The 24,579-nt window shown below is 42.8% G+C and overlaps 1 protein-coding gene across 2 annotated transcripts in view; it reads right to left on the bottom strand.

Moving 5' to 3' along the window:
* Positions 1–24,579, bottom strand: part of GFM2 (GTP dependent ribosome recycling factor mitochondrial 2) — a 925,389-nt gene that overhangs the window by 268,723 nt on the left and 632,087 nt on the right. For both annotated transcript variants that reach the window (XM_069627482.1, XM_069627483.1), the window contains exons 13-14: positions 8,694–8,834; positions 8,491–8,590 (exon numbers count right to left, since the gene is read on the bottom strand). In XM_069627482.1, the coding sequence (XP_069483583.1) occupies positions 8,491–8,590; positions 8,694–8,834 (241 nt within the window). The remainder of the gene's footprint in view (positions 1–8,490; positions 8,591–8,693; positions 8,835–24,579) is intronic.

Raw genomic sequence — 24,579 nt, 5'->3', positions numbered from 1 at the left:
ACAACGTGGAGTATTTTGCACAAAATCATAAAACAATCATGCCGATTCTAAATAAGACGTTCTGGGTCTGAGACATCATTCTGGCTGTCCTATACAGATAGAAGGTTTAACAGAGGAAATAGGAATACAACTCAGAAACAGGTCAGTTTTCAATTACCAACCAGCACGGGACTGCCACAGCTTACACAAGGAGGAGAGGAAGGAGTGGGAGTAGAAGAGGTGGGAAATCCAGACACATTACAGAATTTCAACAGAAGGTTCACAAGAGCAAGCACAAAAGAGGTGACCAAGAGAAACAAGTAAATGATTTAGTAATGAACCTATGAAATAGACAACTAACGGAAGAGGAAAAAATGGTTCAGAACAAAGGGCTCTCATTTGCACTGTCAACAAGATATGACAATGTAGAAATCCAAATAGATCTTTTCAAATTTGTTCGGAATTATTTTTTGCAACCCAAGCACCATGCACAACTACAAGGGAAGCTCAAGGGAACAAAAGTTTGCTATCAATTCAAGACATCGAGAACACTTATGTAATCAGAATACTGGAGGAGCCAGAAACATAAGATATCAGAAATGTGGTACAGGAACTACATGTTGAACCTAACATCATAGAGATGCAAAGACTGAAACCCAAGTCAAACTTTGTTCCACAATTGCCAATGGTCAATACGATAGATGCCTTTCACAAAGCCGTTACGGAAGACATCAACAAAACAGCTGAAGAACAACAGAAGAAAAAATATTGGCAGGGCAAAAACAACTTGACACAAGATGAATTAAAAGCACTCAAGGACTTGACATGTGACAAACAATAATAATTAACGAGGCAGACCAGGGAGGACATATTGTAGTCATGAACAGGCAAGATTACATGGAGATGGCAAACAATCATCTACAAACACCACACTGCTACAAGACTTTATTTGGGAACCCTAAAAATTAGATTACTAAGAACCTAAAGGAACATATTTTGGGATGGCACAGAAAAGGGTTATTATTCGACAATGAGAGGACATACATGATGATCAAAGACCCCACTAAACGCACAATGTACTTCCTCCCAAAAGTACACAAAAAGTTTGAAAGCATTCCAGAAGCACGTCCCATCCTAGGTGGGATAGGTTGGGCAACAGAAAGAATTTTGGAATACTTCGACAATATCTCACTCTCAAGAGCAAGCAATCTGAAGTCTTATCTCAAAGACACCACTAATGTGATCAGGAAATTAAGAACAGTGCAATGGAAGAGTGACTACCTCATGGCCACCTTGGACGCCAAGGCTCTATATATGTCAATTAGATATGACTTGGCAATAAAGACCATAGACTACACGCTCAAAGAAGAGTCAGCATCATATTATCAACAAGTGGAAATGATCAAGGAAATGTTACAAGTAACACTAAATTATAACATATTCATTTTTGATAACATATACTTCCAACAGACAAAGGGGGTAGCGATGGGTACTAAGTATGAACCAGCCTTATCCAACTTATTTATGCGTTTTTTTGAAGACAGAGTCATATACGCAGATGAGAAATTCTTGGAAAAAGTGGTACTATGGAAATGTCACATTGACAAAGTTTTCCTAATATGGAACGGAATAGCTCAGCAATTTGAAGATTTCACACAGAGGATCAACAAGAATTACTTTGCAATACAAATCACAGGAACTTGTAGTGAGAACAATGTCAACTTTCTAGATCTGACAATATAGACAGTTGGTGATCACCTAGAAACCTGCACGTACAGGAAGGAAACCAAGGTCAATTCTACGCATCATGCGACCAACTGCCACTACGAGCCTACAATAAGAAATATCCCAACAGTGGAATTTATACAAGCATGCCGAAATTGTCAGAACCAATAAGCATTTGACAAAGAATGTAAATGACTGACTGAACAATTTCAACGAAGAGGATACACAGATAAGAGTATTAACAAAGCATATGAGAAAGCATGTGATTTCTCACAAGAGCAGAACGCTGATGGAGAAAGACAAACAACACGATATGAAATATGACAAGGTTGGATTTGTAACTAAGTATGTAGCAACTATTAGGTGATAGATAGAATTTGAAAAGACACTGGTACCTACTCAGAATGGATAAGCATGTATGTGAACAAGTGGCGGAAAAGACACAAATAAAATACAAAAGAGTGTATACCTTGAAGAATAGACTGATCCCATCACTACTGCCCGAGGAAGAACATGCACCGATTAGGACATGGCTGCAGCCGAACAAAGATGGATTCAGAAAATGTGGAACATGCACTATGTGTAAATATGCCCATGACAGCACAAGCACCTTCACAGAAATTAATAGAACAGAAATCAAAATCAGGGGTGGAAAAAACTGTCGAACTAAATATGTTGTATATGCCATAATTTGCTAATGCAACAAATTGTACATAGGAAGTACGATTAGGGAATTGAGGACTAGAAAAAGAGAACACTTAGCAACAATAGGCAGCCAAGAGCCTCGATTTCCTATAGCCCAACGTTGGCAGAAAGAACTTCAAATGGACAGCAAAACGGACATAAGATATATTGGCTTACAGAAGGTAAAGTTCGGCAGGAGAGGCGGAAACAAGAAGAAAATGCTTAGACAAGCAGAAGCAAGACTCAAATATGTACATTTTAAAAAAAAAACTTCAGTAACTGGCCTCAACACAGATAATGAACTGGTCTTATTTCTAGAGTGAATCCAGTAACTAGGAGACTTGTAAATGCATCCAGTCGACATTGATCAATTTTTAAAAGATTAAGATCCCTGTTTAGCTACAACATAGTACTGGGATACCCTACAATGTATTGATATATCTTGAGAATCAAAATCTTAACAGTCATTGGTGTAAATTAAAAAGCATTGTATAAGCTTTGTGAATCAGGAAACCAAAATCATAATAAACAAGATATCCTAAGATGCATGGTTATATTGAGAGAATCAAAGCCTAAAAATGTAATGTTGTAATCTAACTAGGTATGAGCATACACCATGGTAACGACTTAGGTCATGCATACTGTATAGATGTATGAGGGGCAAGGATTATTTCAGAATAAGTGTGCTAATAGATATCAGTACCATAATTAGATTGGTACTGTCCTAGATTAAGAAACAAAAACGCCCAATATATAACTAAAGAAGGCTTATTAAGACTTGTTATAACGACTACCCAAAAGATAAACAATAAATATACTAAACATAGGAATATGAAACGCTCAGATCGAACATCTAGGTGTTTTATATATAAAAAATGAATACGAGAAATTTGAGAATCAAATATCAAAATATCATAGGAAGTTGGACATGAGTGATGTATCACTGAGGAATACACAAACAAGGTCAGAAAACAAGGCGACTGCTGTATAAGTAATAAGAGGAGATGGCACGAGCATCCGCCGTAACCATGGCGGTATATCTAAATAATATAAGACTTGTAATATGGACCATTCACAAGACAAATATCAGAAGCATCACTTACAGTAGTGTAATGACCATCTTGTTTACATAAATGTTTTCATTTAACTTATGAATACCGTATAAACAACTACGGGAATTCGTAGCATGAAATATGAAAGATTATAGGTAGTCGGGTATGCATTACGGATTACTGCAGCAATACGTGAGCGATATCCCAAAATATGGCGACCGCCGAGTAAGTGGAAAGAGAAGATGGCATGAGTCTCCAACGTTGCCATGGGAGCACATCTAAACAGTAAAGTAATGGCGTCGGCTAGTCGGAAGCAACACGACAGCCAACGCGTTTGACCCGAGATGCGGATACCAAAGGTAAAGCGCCTTACGCATTACAACTTAACTGTACCTCACAAATGTTGACAAGGGAGCAAATCATTTATAAGAGGACACTTTATTTGTAATTATCTGTATCTGTGGTACGAATACATTACATTTGACACGATCGGTATATACGCATACTTTACATGCGAAAGACAAACACATGCTTAATATTACCCGACGAGTTTGAATGAAACACTAATCTACAGATACTAACATATTGTATTGAATGAAATAGAAATTCCCATCGTCTTTATAAGGACAAGTGAACTACAAAGGCAATAATGTGATTGTGTGCACAACAAATCAAGGCCATATACCTAATGTGGAATATCAATCTCTTAACGCTGTGCTGCAGATAAGATGGTCTGATGAGGTGATTGTGAGATACAGGGACGTCAGAACAGTGGAGCGCAATTATAATAGATAATAACAAAACATACACGGACCATAGTCACAGGTGTAATCAGAATTTATTATATTATATTAAATAAGATGATTCAAAGGAAGAATTAAATTAAATTTTGTTTTCGGGGAATTATCCCAGTATTACAAGAGAGAACAAGTAACAAATCTCAGGACCAAATCTAATCTGTGTTAATCTGTAACTAAGAATGTTTATATTGTGTCAAAAGCAATATACAATGGGGAATTGACTTATCCTACTCAGCTTTACGATACTGTGAAAACATGGAATTGAGAGAATGTATATAATTGGAATCATTAGGTAACAAACACTGTTGGTTTTAAACGTTCAATTTTTATCATACTAGAATGCCGTCAAGCAATGTATTTCATTCATTTTTTATGTCTTTTCTTTTCTATGAAACCCTGAACTTCCTCCCCTTTCCCAGCCATAATCTCTGTCACAATGCCTTAATTATGATACTTTAATTATAATGCTTTAACTATATGTTCATGGTTGAATTGCTTTGAAACAAACAGAGAACTAAATATGAGCAGATTTGAAAAAGGCGCATAGCCGAAACACATGTAATCTAAAGGGCACACACACTGGATGATGAAATAGTGGTGATTTACAACTGATTTGGCGCCTGTCTTTATTGAGTATACACATGAAGCTATACAGATAAAACACCACTCGCCAGCTGCACCTTTGCTAACATAACACATCAGAGGAAGCCAAAACTTCACAGGATGATTTCTGAAATGAAAGAAGGCTCTTGGAGATTTACTTTCATTTTCACACTGCCTCTAGAATCATTGACAAATGGTTGCAGAGGCAGTGCCAGAGGGCACAGGGGATTCACCAAGGGCCGCAGCTGCTACCCCTGGAAGCCCCCAAATTATGCCCATGGGCTTCTGTTTTATGTCCAGGTGGTCTTGGATTAGTTGCATTGTGTTGCTGAAGTGTGCAGTGGTGGAGCCACAGAGTTCCTGAGTGGGTGTTGGGCTGTGCTACAGGCTGCAGGATTCTTAACATCTTAGATGATTTTGTAACACTTAACACCAATGTTGTGTGTGGCCTTGTGGGTGGGTCCTATAACCAGTTTTTTGAGGTTCAGGGCACCAAGACTTGCAGAGACATACTATCACTGCATTATTCTTCCCAAGCCAAATCTTGAAGATATTGCAGTCTCGCAATATGTTGAGGTGCTTGCCGACTACAATCATATAAGCAACTGTCAGGGATGGCACTCTATAAAGAGTGGCACAGGACACCCAGAAAGGGTTTGGGTGGTTGTGCCAAAAATAAGTGGACAGATAAGTACACACACAGTAGAAAGGAAAGAGAACGAAGAGCAGGCAAGAGTAGTAAGGGGAAAGGTACAGAATGAATTCCCTCTTGGGGTGTATGCAGATATAGGAAAAGAGTATTCCACGAACCTTAGGAAATACTCTAGCCTTCTGCACAGTTTGCTATAACAGAGGCCCACGCTGTTTACTCATGGCTTGGAACAGCAGCTATGGGTGTCTGTAATGTAGAAACGAGACAAGGAAAGGGGCAGAGGTTGACTGATGGGAACCAACAGACAAGCTCTGTACAAAAGGGTCTACAAACAGTACAAGAGAAGATACTTACAGACAAATCCAGGAAAGGAGGTTGATAGCAATCTAGCAGAAGGAAAATGAAGGGAAAGTCGAGTAACAGGGTAGGATAGCAGAGGACAGTAAGGAACAAGGTTGAGAGCTCAGAGGAGCAGGAAAGCAATGAGCAAGCCCACAGGAGCAGGGCTGTAAGGTAGAGAGCCCAGAGGAAAAGGGCTTAGGGCAGCAGAGTAAAGCAGGCTGCACGGCAAGGAACCCAGAAGGGCCGGGCAGCAAGGAGTGGGCCCTGAGGGGCAGGGCCGCTGACCATAAAAGGTTGCAGAGGACTGTAGAGGGCTGCTAGGCCGAGAACCCAGCAGAAAAAGGTAGGTAGTAGGCAGCGGAGCCTGATAAGCTGCAAAGTAGGAAGCCCAGAGGACAAGGGCTGTAGGCAGCCGGAGTGAGGCAGGCTGCAGAGCAGGAAGCCCAGAGGACAAGGGCTGAGGCTGGAAGACAGCAGAGCGTGATCAGCTGCAATGTAGAGAGCCCGGCAGGGCAAGGGCGGAGGCTGGAAGGCAGCAGAGCGTGATCGGCTGCAATGTGGCGAGCCCGGCAGGGCAAGGGCAGAGGCTGGAAGGCAGCAGAGCGTGATCGGCTGCAATGTGGAGAGCCCGGCAGGGCAAGGGCGGAGGCTGGAAGGCAGCAGAGCGTGATCGGCTGCAATGTGGAGAGCCGGAGGGCAAGGGCGGAGGCTGGAAGGCAGCAGAGCGTGATCGGCTGCAATGTGGAGAGCCCGGAGGAGCAGGGCTGTGAGGAAGAGAGCCTGGAAGGCTATGGCTGTAGGCAGCGAAGAGTAACAGGCTGCAAGGCAGGAAGCCCAGAGGAGCTGGACTGAGGCAGGGAGCCCAGAAGGCTAGGGCTGTAGGCAGCAGGGTGTAGCAAGCTGCAAGGCAGGGTCCAAGCAGGAGTGATGTTAAACAGCATCCAAAGATCCGTAGAAAGACACGAAAGGTGGAGGAAGGTCTCTCAATGCAAGAGGCTGAGCCACTGCAGGCAGCAGCCTTTTATACTGCCTAGCCCAGCACAGAGGCAGGCTAAATGGTTGCACCTGGCTAAGCACACCTGCAGACAATCGGCCACCTCCCTCTCTGTTCCTGAGCTGGTGGAAGCAGAGCCAATCCCTAGGGCTTCTGGGGGGGTGTAGTTCCTTTGATGACCAATAGGAACAGACAGGAATCAATGCTTATAGCCAAGTGCATTGTGGTATGCGTAGTTTGTTGAAAAAAAAATAATAAAGCACCAAAGTCTCGCAAATGGGAAATAAAGTCCCCAAAGTAAATATAGATTGATCCAAGAGTCTGTTGTAAATAAATGATAAACAAATAGTCCATATTGAGCGCAAATGGATGCGCCCATGGCGCAGGCATGACAGCAACTGCATCAGCCAGGTTGCATGAGAAAATAAGGTTTGAAGGACGGCGGTCTGTATACGAGATGGCATTGATTGTATTGAAGAATGGAATTGTGATTTTGATGAAGTCTCTGAACACACTCAATTCCTCCTCTTATCTTGGTTTTAAGGTTGGGAAACATGATTTTGTAGCCAGTGGGAATAGTGCATTACTGAGGTGTGATCATCTGAGAGCAAGGGATCAGTGATGAAAAGGTGGTCCACTTTGTCTTCCATAAGAAGATCATAAATATCAGATACATGTTTTGCAATAGAGCAGGCAATGGTGAGGAGACATCCAGTACCCACTGTACCTTTGTGGATCTTCTGAGTGGAGAGACGTTGGTCGGCTTATCAACCAGATGTGGATCCTGACTGCTCTAGGCATGTGTTGGTGCCAGACTGCATTTGACTACCAATGAACTACTTACGGTAAAACAACCTTTTACAATGATAGTGCACTTAAGTACATCAGGCGCTAGGGCTAAGCTCCACAGCAATGCAAAATGCCATGGTACATTAATGCGAGTGTGTACGCCACCATTTTAATAGTACATTCACCATTGGCAAATATTTGTGAGCCTTTAGCCATGTACTATGGAGCAGCCAACTCCCTTTACAGCATAAAAAGGTATAATTAAAATAAATGCAGCACATAGGTGGAAAAAATATCAATGCCCTGCAAAATCCTGTGAAAAATAAAGAAGCACAGAATCATAGCCCTATGTTTTACCTGGCCAAAAGTGAAAGAAGGTTAGCTTCGCTAAACTTTCATTATTATGGCTGGTAGTCTACTGGTACTCTACTGTACAAGCCGCAGGGAAACAAAGCATGTTTTAAAAGCATAATTCAACAAATCTCTCGCCAATGTAGACAGTTCCAAGCACAGCGTAATAGTGAAAAATATACATCAATGTATGGTCAGCAGGCAAACAAAAGAAGCCATTGTAAGTAATATTAAGCAAACATCTCTTAGCCTAAACAGCTCCACTGGCCTTACAATGCTGTAGCCGAGCTTTGAGCATGATGCATTGGTTAAGCATGACCGAGCCGCTGACTGGCACCAGAGGACCTCTACTGTATGCTTCTTCACTAGATCTCTAGAAGTAAGCAAAGCTCACGCCAGCCAGACCTAAAACACCAGACTCATCAGCCATCCACTCCTTCATATGCTACCAGGGGCCTCAGGCACATTACATCACCTAACACGATGCATTCTAGATTGTTCCACTGTCTAATACTTCACCTGTTTCAAGCCGACTGTGAGTGCAATATTGCCAGGCCCGAGGGACGGAATTTCAATGTGCTGGTCAGCAAAAGGCAAAAGCAAGCGACTCATTCTTTCTCTGTTGAATAGAAAACATGAAAAGAAATCTTACTTCGCATTCCACTATCTGCACAAACTTGTTTAAGCCACCCTCCCTTTTCAAGCCTTTATTTTTAACTTACGTGCAGTTTTTGGTAACATTATGTACAGATGACTGTGGCTTCATTGTTCCTGAGTAAATGCGAACAAAGACCAATGGACCACGCTGTTTGTCGTGGAGAACTTTAAATGCCAAAGCACACATATCTTCCCCATACCAATGTCTGTAAACAAGAGAGAACACCTCATTGGGGGAGACTATCAATATGGCATTTGTTAGACAACCTCATCAAGTAAATGTAGGCAACGGCAAATTCATCACAAAGAACACGCTAAGTGACATTCCTAAAATAGATGGAGGTCTGGATCTACCTGCATGATATGTTATTTATAACGCGCTTAATACCCAGAGGTTTCTAAGGCGTACCCGGGGATCGAACCTGTGTTGCTCCGTGTCTTCTAAGGCGAGCACGTTACCCCTGAGCTATACTCCCGAGCTTATTCTGATGGCACATCTAAATATGCCAGAAAGTTAACATAGCAAGTGCATGTGTTTGCAAATCCTTAAAATGAAAGGTAGGTTGAAACATTGTGGCGTTACAGCACAGGGGAAGGCGTGATCAGCCTGCACTCGAGTTGTGAGGAAATAGGCAAAGTCCAACATCCATAACAAGGATTAAGGGCAGCCCACAAAAAAAACCCACCCTGTGACAGCATCAACATTTGACTCAATAGGAATGGTGACGTCTGAAGAAGGAAGGCGATAGAGAAGTACCCTTTAACATGGGAAGAGTACGGAAAGGTTTCTTCCAAGACCCTCTCTTCCCTCTGCCATAGAGTAGAAAGTGTGTACTTTGATCATAAATCAAGCACTATGAAAATGAATGGATTTAGTAAAACAGATGTTTAAAAATCTTACTGCGCGTGACTGGGCAAAAAGGAATGGGGATGATGTAATGGCTTGAATATAGTAAAGTTTCAAAAAGAAAAACATTTAGCTCTTTATTTTTTTAATTAAAGTATTTCTTATGGATTTTTAAACCAAGAGAGTGTAAGACATATCAGGTTACAGAATCCAGAACAATGAATCGAAGCCACCTTATCGACATCAAACATCCCCTCCACTATGTGACACACAAATTAAACAAATTGAACCAGGCCAACACAGATACAGCGTTTCTATCAAGCCTAGCACAGAAAGTGTAAGGATTGGCCGACTATTTAAACACTGGCAGAGGAAGCTGGAACGGACAGGGTAGTAAACAAATGAGGTAGAAAGTGCACCTTAGAACTAGATAGGGAAATGGAACAATAGGAGGCGTTAGAACATATTTCATCATCAGTAACTTTATTTCGGCCATTGGGCCATAAAAGTACATCATTAAATATGTAAATCAATAACAATATAAATAAACTATTTAGCCATTCCATCCGTGTTGTGTCCAATACAAATGCGGTACCCCTGCTACCTACTTGTAGCCTCAGGGCAAACAGTAGCTTCCCAGTTAAGGCAGGCAGCCCAATACCGGAATGCTCTCCCACTTGACATCAGAACAGACCAATCCTACTACAGTTTCAGACGGAATATTCTCACATGGTTACATTCTAACGACCGTCAAGATTATTCCCTGTGTCAATCAACACCCATTAATCTGATTGTACATATGCTTATTCCTTAACAGATTCATTGCTGTATATATATATATATATTCTTTAACTAATCTATCTTAATGTATATATACATATATTCTTTATCTAATCTATATTGATGTAATGTATCTCATGTATAGTATGCCTTGTAACTAAGTTTTTAAGCAATCATGTTTTCCTGTTCTCTGTAGTGCCCAGTTACCTTTGGGTTCGGCGCGCCATACAAATCAATAAACAAACAAACAATACCATCAGTGACTCCTGCGTCCAGATGGAATGCGCCAGCTATCTCAACCCTGGCCACACCGCTCTGGCCCAAGACGGATTGTCCACTGTCCTTTTCCCCAGTGGGGCTGTATTTGCACCAGTAACTACAGTCCAGCACAGGCTATTTTCGGAGTGGGCATTCAAAATGCCCCTCGGGTGGGCTCTAACTACAATCATTGCATTGGCTGGGGGTGACATCTCCTAGCAAAACCCAATATAATTTTTCCCATGCTTGGATCCCTGAAATCAATGTGGACATGGTCGTAGGCACTTTCCCCCTGGTGGGTCAGCCTTGTGCACCTTAGAATGTTTTCCTGTGTAACAAAAAGGCAGCCCTGCACGTCCTGAATTCAATGTGTTCAATGTGTACACTTATTCGTGAAGGCCTCCCTAGATTTAACAACAACCACCACCTCAGAAGCAAGAGTGGGGGGGGGGGGGGACACAGGAGGGGAACAAAGACCAAGAAGCATACTAACACAGTCCATAGCACGCAAACAACAAGGGAGAGGACTGTTCCAAATATAGTAGTAAACTTGTCTAATAGAATACTCACGTCCACAGAGATCTCAGTTCTTAGCAAAGGGCTTTCATACGCACCAACATCAGAGACAGACTTTGTTCAATTTCAGATAGATATTTTCAAGTTTGTACGTAAACTCAAGAAATATCTTGCCACTCAGGTACAAATATACACTCAGAGTCCTCTCAGTGTGTATTCCATGCAACATATAGATAACACACGGACCTTGTTATCACTTAGTTCAGAAACTATACCAGATAATGCACAAATCTGTAAAGATCTAGGGGTACAAGAAAGAATGTTAAGAACACGTGAACTTAAACCTAAGTCCCGGTTCACCCCTAACTTCACAGCAGACAATGTTATAGAAACTTTTCATCAAGCTATAACAAAAGGCATTCACGCACATATAGACAAAAAGCGAGTCCACTCTAGGAAACCATTTTCCAATTTGACTGTAGGAGAAAGAACATCTTTAAAGAGACTATCTAAGGACCCACATATCACCATCAAAGAAGCTGATAAAGGGGGGAATATAGTGATACTTAACACAGCTGATTATTTACAAATGGCTAATCAGCACCTTAATACCCCTAATTGTTACTGGCAGCTAAATGCAAACCCCTCCAAAGCCATTGTCAAGAACATGTTGAGCATGAACAACGAATGGTACTCACTAGGATACTTAACAGCTGACGAAAAAAGGTTTCTGAGCATCACAGAGCCCGCCATGTCCACTATATATTTCCTGCCTAAAATTCACAAGTCTTTGGATCATCTTCCAGAGGTGAGGCCTATTATGAGTGGGATTGGCTGGGCTACTGAAGGATTATCCAAATATCTAGACAATGCACTCAAACATTTTGTGACAAGGATGCCCTCTTATATTAGGGACACAACACATGTCCTGCAAATCCTATCGCAAATTGAAGGGCAATCACACTGTGTGTTGGTAACTCTGGATGTGTCTGCTTTATATACAAGCATAGACCACAACTTAGCTGTGGCATGCCTGGATTATACATATCGGAATGAATCGGCTTCCTATAGAACCCATGTCAACATGCTTGAAGCGTTTCTCAAATTCACACTCGAAAATGTGTTTCTGTTTAAGGAACAATATTACGCCCAAATTCAGGGTGTGGCGATGGGAGAAAAATATGCCCCCACCCTGGCAAATCTATTTATGGCACAGATGGAAGAGAGCTACATTTTAGACAACATACAATACAAATCTAAAATAGTGATATGGAGAAGATTCATAGATGATGTTCTTATGATTTGGTCAGGATCCACACAGGAGCTACTACAGTTCTGTACAGCAATTAACACCAACACATATGGCATTAAATTTACATCGCAATACAGCTGCAAAACCATTGACTTTCTTGATCTCACAATCTTTATAGACAATGGCATTATCAACACTAAAACATTTCGAAAACCATCTGAGGCAAATTCCACTCTGTATTCCACCAGTTGCCATCGTTTATCTACTATACACAATATCCCAAGGGGGGAATTTTATCGAGCTCGCAGGAACTGTAACAGAGAATCAGACTTCAAACGAGAATGTGAACTCCTATCCAATAGGTTTGAGCAAAGGGGATACTCCAAGGAGAGTATCAAAAAGAGTCTTAGCAGATACATCACGATGGACAGGAATATCACCTTGCAGACCAACAAACATAAATCTGAGACACACCATATTGTGGATATTATCACCAACTTCTCAAAAGATTCCAAATGCTTGAATAAGCTACTACTCAGGCACTGGGATACATTACTCTTGGATAAGGACATTAGACCTTATCTGGCAGACAACCCCAAATTCATTTTCACACGTTCAGAAACCATTCGCAATCTAACAAGCCCATCATTTTTTCAGTCATTGAAAATACCGCTTAAAAAAAGAAGTACTTGGTTGTCCCCTATTACTGGTTTCCACAGGTGTGGTACATGTTCAATGTGCAAATATGCAGACAGTAACGCAACTCAGCACACGGAAATCAATGGATATATTCTACGAATACAGGACCATATCAATTGCAGGATCACACATGTGGTATATGCTTTTAAATGTGTCTGTACTAAAGTTTATATTGGTTCTACCATCAGACAATTACGGTGTAGGGTTCGTGAACATTTGGCAAGCTTGGGCAGCCAGGATCCGAGACTGCCCCTTACAATACATTGGCAAACCAGACATCAAACAGACAGCAAAGAAGATATTCGCTTTGTGGGACTGAGAAAAGTCAAATTAGGGAAAAGAGGGGGCGATATCACCCTCAAATTGAGACAAATGGAAGCTAAACGTATCTGTCTCCTACGATGTACACAGATCGGCCTCAATACGGATCATGAGATGCATGTTTATACTTGGCACACAAAGTTTTAATCCTTAATGTATTACTACTGTGGGCAAAATGTTGAAATATGTTGGAACACAGATGGGAAAGATGGAACAAATTGTTCCAACTGCATCACGCTCAGTTGATGCATACTTGTGGCATTTTTGTTTTCTTTAATCGATGATGCAAACAATATATTGTTATTGTGGTAGGGGCGTGTGTGGCACGCATTGCAGTGCTTGGGCGGCACACCTTAATGACATCACAACATGAATAGCTCTTCTTATTAACATATCCATACAAAGCTTTTTCCAGTTAGACAGCAGTACTACATACTGTCTGCCTTAATATTACAGCGTACTTGCACACGGTCAGGTTTGAATCCAGCAAGGAGTTAACCATATTACTATAATAGTATAGCATGTTTTATACTTAACATACTCTGACAAAGTATCATACCATTAGACATTGGATGTCTTAATGTATTTATCTCATTTTATAATGGGTACATTAGATAGTTGCGCATTCACAGCTAATGCGCTTGCGCCGTGTCAAGAACACTATGTCAGTAGTGAGGCTGTGTGATAGAGTAGCACTCTAAGTCCCGCGCATGCGCAATGCAATGTAATTCGAGTCCATCTTGGTCCACGTTAAACATTATTTAATGTGCCGTAAGCAGCAGTTCTGTGCCTAATCATTTATTTTCAAATTTCTTTATTGGCATTTATATAAGAGACAGTTGCATCGTAGCATTGTGCGATCCCATTGGTATAAGTCAGGATTAAACAAAATAGGCCAAATAGAAATTAACAATTAAACAGAAACAACAAAACGTTAACAACATTAACAAGTCTCCGTGTGGTCAGTGGCGTAAGCAACGTGGGGAGATCAGGCAACAAATAAGTTCAGGTTAGGGACTGCACAAATATTCCGTGTCAGATAGCATGTACAATAGGGGCAAGTTACTCAAGGGGGTTTATCGTCATTGGGGGGGTTAAGTAAGGCCCAGGTGAGAGTTTTCCAGGCAGAAAGTGCCAAGCTCGTGTCTTCGGGGGATGTGGTAACACCATCCTCCCAAGCAGAGGTTTCCGCCCCTATCCAGCGCTCCAGTTCGTTACGCCATACCTGGTATCGTGGGCCTCCAGGTCGCTTCCAGGCCATAGCAATGGTCCTTTTGACCAGAATGCATACTAGGTCCATGAGCTTAACTGAGTGTTTGAACTTGGCCAGTCTGGGGTACGTTCCAAGAAGGCACTTTCTGTGCCTAATCATAATGCGAATACGTAGCTGGGGATTCAGCCCTGATATATAGGTAAGTGTATATACCACGTATCAAAGATTTAGGTTTAGTAATTATGGACGTTAGAACAACCAGTAATAGATTGATGTCACTTGCAGGATGTTTTCAATTGGTATTACCCTATTGAACGGGGAAGTAAGAGCAATGGAGGTATATGGAACGAAACAGTAAGAGATATAATTGAGATTCCGTTTTCTGATGGTGAGTTGGATTATTTAATCAACATTGTAGTGAGAAATGTTAATATCGTTTTGGATTCAACACACGAGCAATACTATGGAATATGTTTATTTACTAACAGGCGGCATCAGGAAATATTGCAAAATACATTTTTGAGAATCTCAAGAAGAAGGGTGAGATGATATGTATAGCATCTACTAAACAGTATTCCCACACATGTTTTTGGCCATAGTACTCACCGTATCATGTTTATTATTGGATGCTTTAAGGGAATCACAGCTGCTAAACTTTTGAGTTTTCACCAACACCGGATTGGTTCGATCTAAATCACATAATTGCTACTACATCAACCAGCAGGTTTCACTTAGTGGAGTTCACATTTTTGGGGGTGCTGCTCAGGCATGGGTGGTTTGTGGCACACACGCTTCACTAACAGTTCAAATGTCAAATTGTAAATGTTATATTCAATCGTGCAAGTAATGGAATGTTCTACTGTTATCCCCTTCTCCCCTCACCTCCACCGAATACGCGTGTGTCATCGCGGGTATGTGACCTTTTTATATATTTTTTGACTTGGATGCGCAATGTTTTGTGACAATAACATGTGGTACTATATATCTTGCTATGCCCAATTCACAATTTTATGTTTGGTGAACGTAATCATTCCTTGTTTTGGTCCTGTCAGCCTTGAGAACGACTTTAATGTCGAAACACATGTCGGCTGACAGAATTTGTGAATAAATACTGCATAACGCTCTTTGGTTGAACGCTTGTTAATATATATACAACGTCATAATCAGCCTGAGCACACTTTAATATTTTCAGGAGTAGCGCAAAGTGCGGGTCATCACCTGCAATCAGGTTACTCTTTACTGGGTAGTGATAGGCATGCCCAGCAGTTTGACCACAGCACCGCAGCAAGACCCCCATTTGAATTTTTGAGACGTGCAGAGCGCACACTATAGAACCTTATGCTTACCTTTTTCTTTGATTGCTCCCTAGATTTGTGTTGGTTTGGGAGCAGTTTAAGGACCCTATGTATATAAAATTGATCCATCCCTAGCAGGTGCTGTAATTTTACGGGGGTTGGCATTGTAGTTCGGCGATGCGTGGTCGCTTCCACTGGAAAATTTTCCCTTAATGGTGTTAGGCCTAAAACCACCTTCTACCCTGCTAATGGAAAGCTACGAGGTTGACTGTGGCATAGCCTTCTGCGTTCTTAAGGTGTAGTCATACCCCATTACGGCTGAGAGGGCCAGATGCGCTTTATCAGTCAGGTCACTTACAATTTTGCGGCACTCTTTGCAACTACTAGAGTATCCTGGTCTCACAGGGTGAGGATCTGCTTTCTTAATTACGGTGGGAGGATTAACAGCTGGCGCAATCGGTGTAGACACCAGGACGTTTGGAACCCCCCTTTTATTTTCGGTGGTTAGTCCCTCCCCCTCAGACCCTTCTTTCCTATATTCTTTCACTGTTAGGAGTAAACTTTAGATAAACAACAGTTTGGACAAAACAAAATGGCATTTGCAAGCATGGCCCAATAGGCCCTCCACCCAGTCTTGGTCAGTGGTGAGCACTTGTGCTAATCCATAGTGTGGGGAAGCGGCTGACCACTAGTCCCTTTTAATCCATCCAGCATCGGCTCATTAGTGAGACCCCAGTTAGTCATTATGCTTGACCCTCCCTTTGCTTGTGTTCTGTGCAAGGTACAGTTTTCTTTTCCATTTACCATCAGGGTGATTGGGCCCCCACCCCAAGCTAGTTGCAGCAATCTCGGAGGTATTGGAAGCGCCAAAAGTGACAGGGATGACAGGTGGAGGATGACTGGGAGTCGAATCGGCAGCAGTCAAATCAGCCGAGGATATGGTGCACATCATTGCAGTCATTACAGTCGTAGTAGCTGATGAGATAACATTTGTATTTGCTTTTCGACTTCCTATCATCGAAGTTGGATAAGAGCTTTTGTGGTGTTCCCAGGGAGTTATTTGACTAATTACAGTCTTGGCTAAATCCTTTGTGCCCACGGTGTCCCAGCACAGTGGGCTGCAGGGGGCAACCATATGCCTATTACTTGGGCCTGGGTTATGCGCGTTATCCTTAGCTGGCTAGTTAATGGTTTTGCCCCCCTGCCCCAGGGATCCAGCCTTAGAGGGACATTTATGACACCTAAAAACGGGTGAATTTTCGCTAATTAAGGTATACGCCTCTCCAGATGACTTTGAAATAGTGGATGACGTGTTCCTTGTCGCACCTGTTAGCGGGGTTAGGGAGGGGGCTGTAGTAATTTTTCTCTTGACTGTTAGTTTTTTCCGCTTAGAGGAAGGTAGGGACTTCCTGGATAAGCTGGCGGGAGTAATTACTGCAAGTTAGGAGGGCAATTCAATAGAGGGTCTTGGAGTATTTGCGACCACTGAGTGTCCTTTCAAGGGCTCGATTGAGTTAAGCGTACATGTAACTGTCGCAAAGTATCAGCAGTATCTTGCTCCCCCTTATTTCACTGCTCACATTCTGAAACGTTGAAAAGTCCTTTCGGGAATCACCCCCACATGTAAAATCCTCTTCCTGGTTGCCCAACTGCTTCCACAAAAGGATGTCTCGGGTTCCCCTACACCCTACCGGTAACGAACACCCGCGCCCTTATCTCCCGCGGGCTTCACAGTTGCAGGAGACCACAGGATTACTTGAAGGCTGGTGGGCGGTGCTTGGTCATAGATGGCGGCAGTAGCACTTCCTCACTCAGGACTCCCTGCAGGTAATGAACACCTGCGCCCTTGTCTCCCGCGGGCTACACCCTCGTGGGTGACCACAGGATAACTTGAAGGCTGGTGGGCGGGGCTTGGTCACAGATGGCGGCAGCAGCACTTCCTTACTCAGGGCTCCCTTCAGGTAACAAAACACCCATCCCTTGTCTCCCGCGAGCTTCATATTTAAAATAAACTTCTGGACCTGCAGGATCGGACCTCGATATATATCCAAGAAAACTGTACCATATATTTTGGACTCCAGTTCGAATAAATAAATGTCCCCTCCTTGAAAGTAAATCCTGCATGGCTTGCAACAGAGATGAGGATACTTTGGCTCATGCCTTCTGTGAATATCCAATGGTTGCTAGTCTTTGGCAAGGGATCTCAAGGAGGCGGGAAGGTATTGTTTGTAAGCCAATAGGCTTATTTTTCTACTCTGAAGGTATCTCTGCTATGTGACAAGGGCTTCTGGAATGAAGCTCGAAGGAGTTTGTTAGGTGTTTGGTAATTTTTTTAGAAGAAACTGGCCCCAAGAGTCTCAATAGGGTACACTTGTGATTGGGATACTGAGATAATTCAATTGAGGTCCTATGAAAAGGTGATGTTTGGAAGGAGCAACGTGGAATGAAAATGTAGGTAGATTTAGGGACGATTTTTGATTGCATTGATGCTCAGATCTCTGCCTAGGGTAGGATTATTGTCTAAGCGACACTGACGTGGTAACCCACAGAGTCCTGAAACCCTCTCCTTTTTTCCGCCTCTCTCGGTCCTTTGCATTTTCTGCCCAGTTTGCTTTTTGAACTGGGAGTATGGAATGAACAAGAGGATTTTCTTTGCTTTGTTCACATCGAATTCTTAGGTCTGAAAACAACAAAACCAAAACGTTCAGAAAACACACCAAAGTCAATTCAGTGTTCCATGAGAACAGTGGACACAAACGCAGTACCATCACCAACAAGCCTAAAGGTGAACTAATTAGGGCCAAAAGAAACGAACACCAAGGAAGATTGGGAGGCAGAGATTAGTCTCATAGGTTAATCATTTAGACAAAGACAGTACGATACTAAACGTGTACATAAAGCAATCAAAGAAGTTAGCCAATTACATAGAAAGACAGAAATAGACAAATAAGAAAACGTATGATTTGTTATTGAATTCTCTGCACATAGTAGTTTGTTTAACCATTCTTGGAAAACACTGCTGACATTAAGGCTTGACAAAGACATCAGACAATTCAATACATCAAACAATACATAGATGTAAGACCAACAATTACCTTCCGACAAGCTGAAAGTTTAAGGCAAATGTTGAGTCCTAGTTATATGATATATGATCCCTACTCATGATGTAAACGAATTATGGAAACCTGGCTCCCAACTAAACCAAATGTTTTTTTTTATGCAATACCAAAGATTCTGGAATTTGTCACATACACCAACAGAACAATAAATGTTAATGACTAACAATTTGCAAGACAATACATGTGGTATATATGATTGTGTATGTCACAAATACTACATAGGTAGTACCAGTGGCGGATTTAATGATCGGCAGACATACAAATGGCGAGCGGGCCCCTGTGCCCTGCCCCACCCCTTCCCTTCCCAGTTCTCTCTGAGACACACGTTGCAGTCAGACCCGAAATTCAGCAGATGGTCACAGCGCACTGTAATCGAGGCAATGAATCTATTAATGGGCTTTAAACCCCTGCCGCGCGGTGCACAATGCCCACTAATACTCTGTGTTAATCACTTCCCAGTTGTCTGCTGCAGCTAGGTCCAGGCTGCTCTGACTGCAGTTTACATCTCAACGTATCACCTCTCCGGAAACGCACGCTCCTCTGCTCTAGCAAGTGTTTAATGTATTATAGTTAAGAAATAATGCAGATTTAAGCAGACCTGAATTCTGCTTGTTGTAATGTTAGTTCAGGGCTGGATGTATGCGGTCGGGCCTTAAAAATCACAACTTAAATAAAATGAATCATGTGTGCCTAAAGTTCATCTTTGCGCAGCTCTGCCCACTCGAGGCCCCGCCCCCAGGACCCGCCCACTTCGGGCCCTCTGTAATTTTTGCCCACGGGGCCCTTTGCCTTAAATCTGCCACTGGGTAGTACACGTAGACAGCTACATTTTAGAACAAGAGAGTGTCTGTATGTAATACGTTTGAAGAAATCTGAAATCATTCTGGAAAATAATTGGATTTCGTCACAAAAAAAAGGACAATATAGACGATATCTACTTTTTTTGTTGGAAGACGATACACAAGAGTCCCAGAGGAAGCAATATGGTGCAAGATCTGTGAAAGATGGAACCAAGATTATTTTTGGAGTACAGAAGTACTAAAGATGAACTGAATGCCTTCTTGGAGAAAATTGGTAGGCTTTCTTCCACAAACTGCCGAATTTTTTTTTTATAGAACTATACATTTTACTGGAATCTGTGGGGTTACCAGAGTATTTTTCATGATCAAGCACATTCCCTTAAATATGATTCAAGACATGATTACATTTGAGTCACTTGCATGTACTACTGACTAAGTGACCAGCAAACATGTTCCCTTAATTTACAATTAGCTCCACGCATTACAGCATATAAACTAACTAGTGAATACAGAAGTTGAATTGATCTGCATGGCTAATAGATAGTCATATTAATGGTCTATTTAATTATTGCTACATATTCCATTTGTTACAAGACAACCACACTTTCAATGAATGTTCAAAATATATATTGTCAACATATAATCAAAGAATAATTGCATGCTTTCCGCAGACTAATCTCATATACTTATGCATCTTCACGATCAATCCCCTCTTCACTACACAGCATTATTCAATAGGCATTTTAAAATGATGGTTGAGTGGCATGGTTACCGAACAGCAACAGCAGTATTACGATACTATCTAGAACACAGTTGCTGATTTTAAGATGGCTGCCTGAGCGAACACACTGTTTCCAGTCAGTCCTTTGTTAATATTTAGTTAATCTATATAAAGTTAAGCATACAATTTCTTCATAGTTAATCACTTGTTCACTTACAAGCATTATTCAATAACACATTTCATCATTATGGTAGAATGCCAGAGGCACAGAATGGCAACATCAGCATACAATATTAGCTACTAGACACATGCACATTTTAAGATGGTCGCTGAATTGAACACACTGTTCCTAGTAAGTCCTTTGTCCATCTCTACTTATTCTAAGTAAGACAAATCATAATGGCAGCAGAATACAAGCTTACACGTGGTTTCAGCCTGAACAGAGACTGCACTTCTACGTGTTAAGATTTGTTTTTGGCAACTATATGTTCAGCCCAATTCCCCAGACTAGCTCGACATCTAACTAGTATTATGTTAAAGGAATTTTTAAAGAGCAACTTACACCAAAAAGCAACATGGCGCTAAGGGATATGGGAGAGTCAAGAAAGAAAAAAAGAGTCATCATTAAAATAAGATGGTTTTTAATTGCCGGCAAAAGACCAGATGGTCGGTGAAAGTTCTGAGTTTTTGAGGCAACTTGTTCCAGAGGAAAGAGGCAGCAACCGAGAAGGCTCTGCCTCCAATCCTAGGAATCGGGAGATACAGAAGAGCGAAGGGAGCGAGTTGGAATATATTGCTGGAGCTTTTCCTGCAGGTAGTCTGAGCCAAGGCCATGAATTGCCTGCTGAACCAGGCACAAAGCTTTGACCTCAGTCCTATGAGCCACAGGCAGCCGGTGCAGGCTATGCTTTGTCTGAGATATAATTATTGATAAGAGTGTAGATGTATGAGCCTGGCACAGTGGTGGCATGCTTGTTGGCAAAGACTTTAATTCCAAAAATAAAGAAAAATCTATCTTGCTGTATTTCTATGAGAAGTTGCCCTACCTATTTCTGTCCAAAACTAAGTAAAACTGGGCGTCTTCTTGATCCAGAAGGATGCTTGTCTCACTCTGGATACAGACCTTTTTAAGTTCAGTTTGTGAGTGATTCTTTGAACACAGTTCCCAAGTATCGGGGGGTCGTGGGGTGGGAGGGAGGTCTTGTCCTCAATTCCCAAACATAGTCTTAAGTCTGGTTCACTATCCTGCCAGTCTTGACTGCAGACCTTTTTATCACAAAACGTCTTTTCCTTGTATCGGAGGTGTGGGGAGGGAGTCTCTTCCATTTAATTCTCCCTCTAACTCAAAACTGTAGCTACAAGCCTTGTGTACTATCCTGCCAGACTGGACTATAGAATTCAGTATTCCAGAAAAATGTATTTTCCTTTCTGCAATGGGTCCTCGACTCTTGTTGCAGTTTCTGGTACTTCTCTTTACATCGGTCCCAGATCCCTCTGGGCTGTCTCAGGATCTCCCCGACTTGTTCTACAACTCCTTTCTCTTCTGTGTTGGTCTCAGACCCCTTCATCTTCTCTCTGGCTCTACCCGACTCGCTCTGGGCCTCAGACCCTTGACTATTTGTTTCTTTGCTCTTGTATGTGTCGCGGACCCATGTGCTTTGCTTTTGTGGGCCTTGTCCAACTTCATATGGGTCCCAGACCATGCTGTGCTTCTTTCACTGGTTCTTTACCCCTGTTTCACTTAATGACCAACCGAACAGACCTAGTGTACTCTCCTGCAAGGTACTGTTACACATATGAAGTTTTATACAGTTCGTTTCAGCTTTTACAATGCCTGTGCTATCCCTGTCTGCTTCTCGGGTTATTGGCTGTTGCCAAGCATAGCCTTCAATACCTCTCCTTATGAGATCCACAGGGTCCCAGACCCTCTTAGGTCAGCTTTGCCCTTGTGGTTCGCTTAGGTCCCAGACTCCTTTGTGTTGGCCTTCCGGCACACTTGGTTTACTCTCCTGCCAAGTAAATTTTTTTAAAGAAATATATTTTTTATTCCATTATAATTGACCACACAGCAACTTCCAAACATATGCAGTTCAAACCATATTCCGGGATCTCCGACTCCCTCATGCGTGGCTGGGAGATCCCGAGGCCCGGGTTCTCCCCCACTCTAGAACCCTTGATTTCCCATTTCCAATATGCAAATCAGTCCGCCCCCCTCATCAGTTCCCACTGAGGCCCAAATAGAGTCTCGCCTGACGTGGTTTGAAAGTCAGGGCTGGGAATTTTAGATCATAGTCAAGCAGGGGTGACCAGATTGTTTGAAATTGGTGGAGCCTTCCTTTCTTCGCAGCTGACACCCTTTCCTCCACCAAAATATCCCAGACCTCAATCCATCAACGCCCCAGATCCAGGCCTTCTGCTGCCTTCCAGCACCGGGCGGTGGTGATGCACGCTGCCAGCAACAAGTGTGCCAGCAGCTTCGCCCAGTATCCCGACTTTGGCTATACCCACTCACATGGAGCCTCCAACAACAGGGTTCTCGGGCACAGGGCGAGTTGCCTACCTGTAATGTCTTGTATCATTTGCACAATGTTCTCCCAGAAGAACGGCATCAGGGGACAGTCCCACCACATATGGAAATAAGAGCCCCGAGTGTTACGCTCACCTGGTATCCACATGGACGCCACCCAACTGGGTTACTCGCTGGTATGCTTCTCAGCTTTGCCCTGATGTGGTCTGAGGGGAAGGTTCTGCCTGAAAATACGGGAGGACTGTGTTCAAGACTGACCGACTGGGGCAAGTATCCTCCCTCCACCCCCGTATGCTTTCAGTCCCTCTGGCGCCCTCTCCTCACCTTGTGGTAGAATTAGGCGTGCTCTCCGTCCTGCCTTCTTTGCAGGGGCGCGTTGTCTTTCATGGGCGAGTGCGGTCCAGTTACTTCACTGACGCCGGCCCGTTTGATATTGTTCAGGTAGGTCTTATTGCTGTTCTTTAGTTTTGTTGCTATCCTGCATGCCTTTCTTTGTTTAAAATGTCTCTTTTTTTCTCCCTTAGGTATGCGGAGCTTCAGCGCGGCGAACTGGCTTGGTTGAGCCCCGCTGGTAAATGATGGCGCATTAAGAGCTATATGATGCGGTAAGTAAGCGCTATGCGCAGCGCTGCAAAGTCTTGCCTTTGCTAACTTGTGTTTTCCTTCATTGTAGGTCACGGTGTTCTTCAGCGCGAGTGGAATATCCTGAGTGGTGCCAGCCGAGAGGCGACCAGCCAGGTAAGCCTTTTGAGCAGTTCGTAATTTGTAAATGTCTCTAAAGCTTTCTTTAATGTTGCCTCTATCTTCCTCTTTCAGGTCGTTCTGTCCGGGAGGCGTGCAGATTCAAGGAAGCTGTTCTCAGTAGCTGCGAGTGGGTAAAGATGAAGACTGCAGGTAAGATGCTGCTGCTAATAATGTTCCTTTTGTCTCCTTGCAAGTTCTGCTTCTCCGAGGGTCGAGGGAATAGCTGGACACGGTGAGCGTCACGTTGCAAGCTGCAAAGTAACATGAAGCATGTTCTGCAGTCAGGGTGTGGTTTATATAGCCCAGGTAAAGTAGTAACAGGGAAAGTAGTTCCAGGCCTGCCACACCCAAAACACTAGACCGCATAGCTTGGTTCTTAGGAACCAAGTTATGTGGATGCCTCCAAGTTGGCTGACAATACAATAAAGTAGTTCCCAAGCACATTGTTGTTCATGTTGTATGAGCCTGGCACGATAGGCGCCAGGACTGGCCCCATGAGGGCTTTTGAAGAGGATGCCATGCTCTAGAGGCCCGAGTCCTGACTCCACCTGGCCAATGGGTTTTTCCAGAGGGGGTTTTGGGCGAGGGTTGTGACACTGAGCTCCACAGTTCTGCCAACAAGTAGGGGGGGGGGTCATGGCCTGGAAATGGTGAATCTGTACCGGCGGGTAGTACCAGCGGAACAACACTTTCAATGCACACTCGTTCGTCACACATCTAGATGAGGCTTAGGTGCGCCAACTGAATTTCTAACCAAGAAAAACCCGAACAACATAACAACATCAAACTGAGTCCGACCATGGACTCCAAACTGTTTGGCTGCCGAGAACCAGCGGCCGTACACTCCAAGGACTTTCAG

Source organism: Ambystoma mexicanum, chromosome 6p, assembly GCF_040938575.1.
Source record: "Ambystoma mexicanum isolate Mex_15411 chromosome 6p, UKY_AmexF1_1, whole genome shotgun sequence".
Lineage (NCBI taxonomy): Eukaryota > Metazoa > Chordata > Amphibia > Caudata > Ambystomatidae > Ambystoma > Ambystoma mexicanum.
The sequence above is the reverse complement of the archived record's forward strand: the minus strand, read 5'-3'. Positions and strand labels throughout refer to the sequence as shown.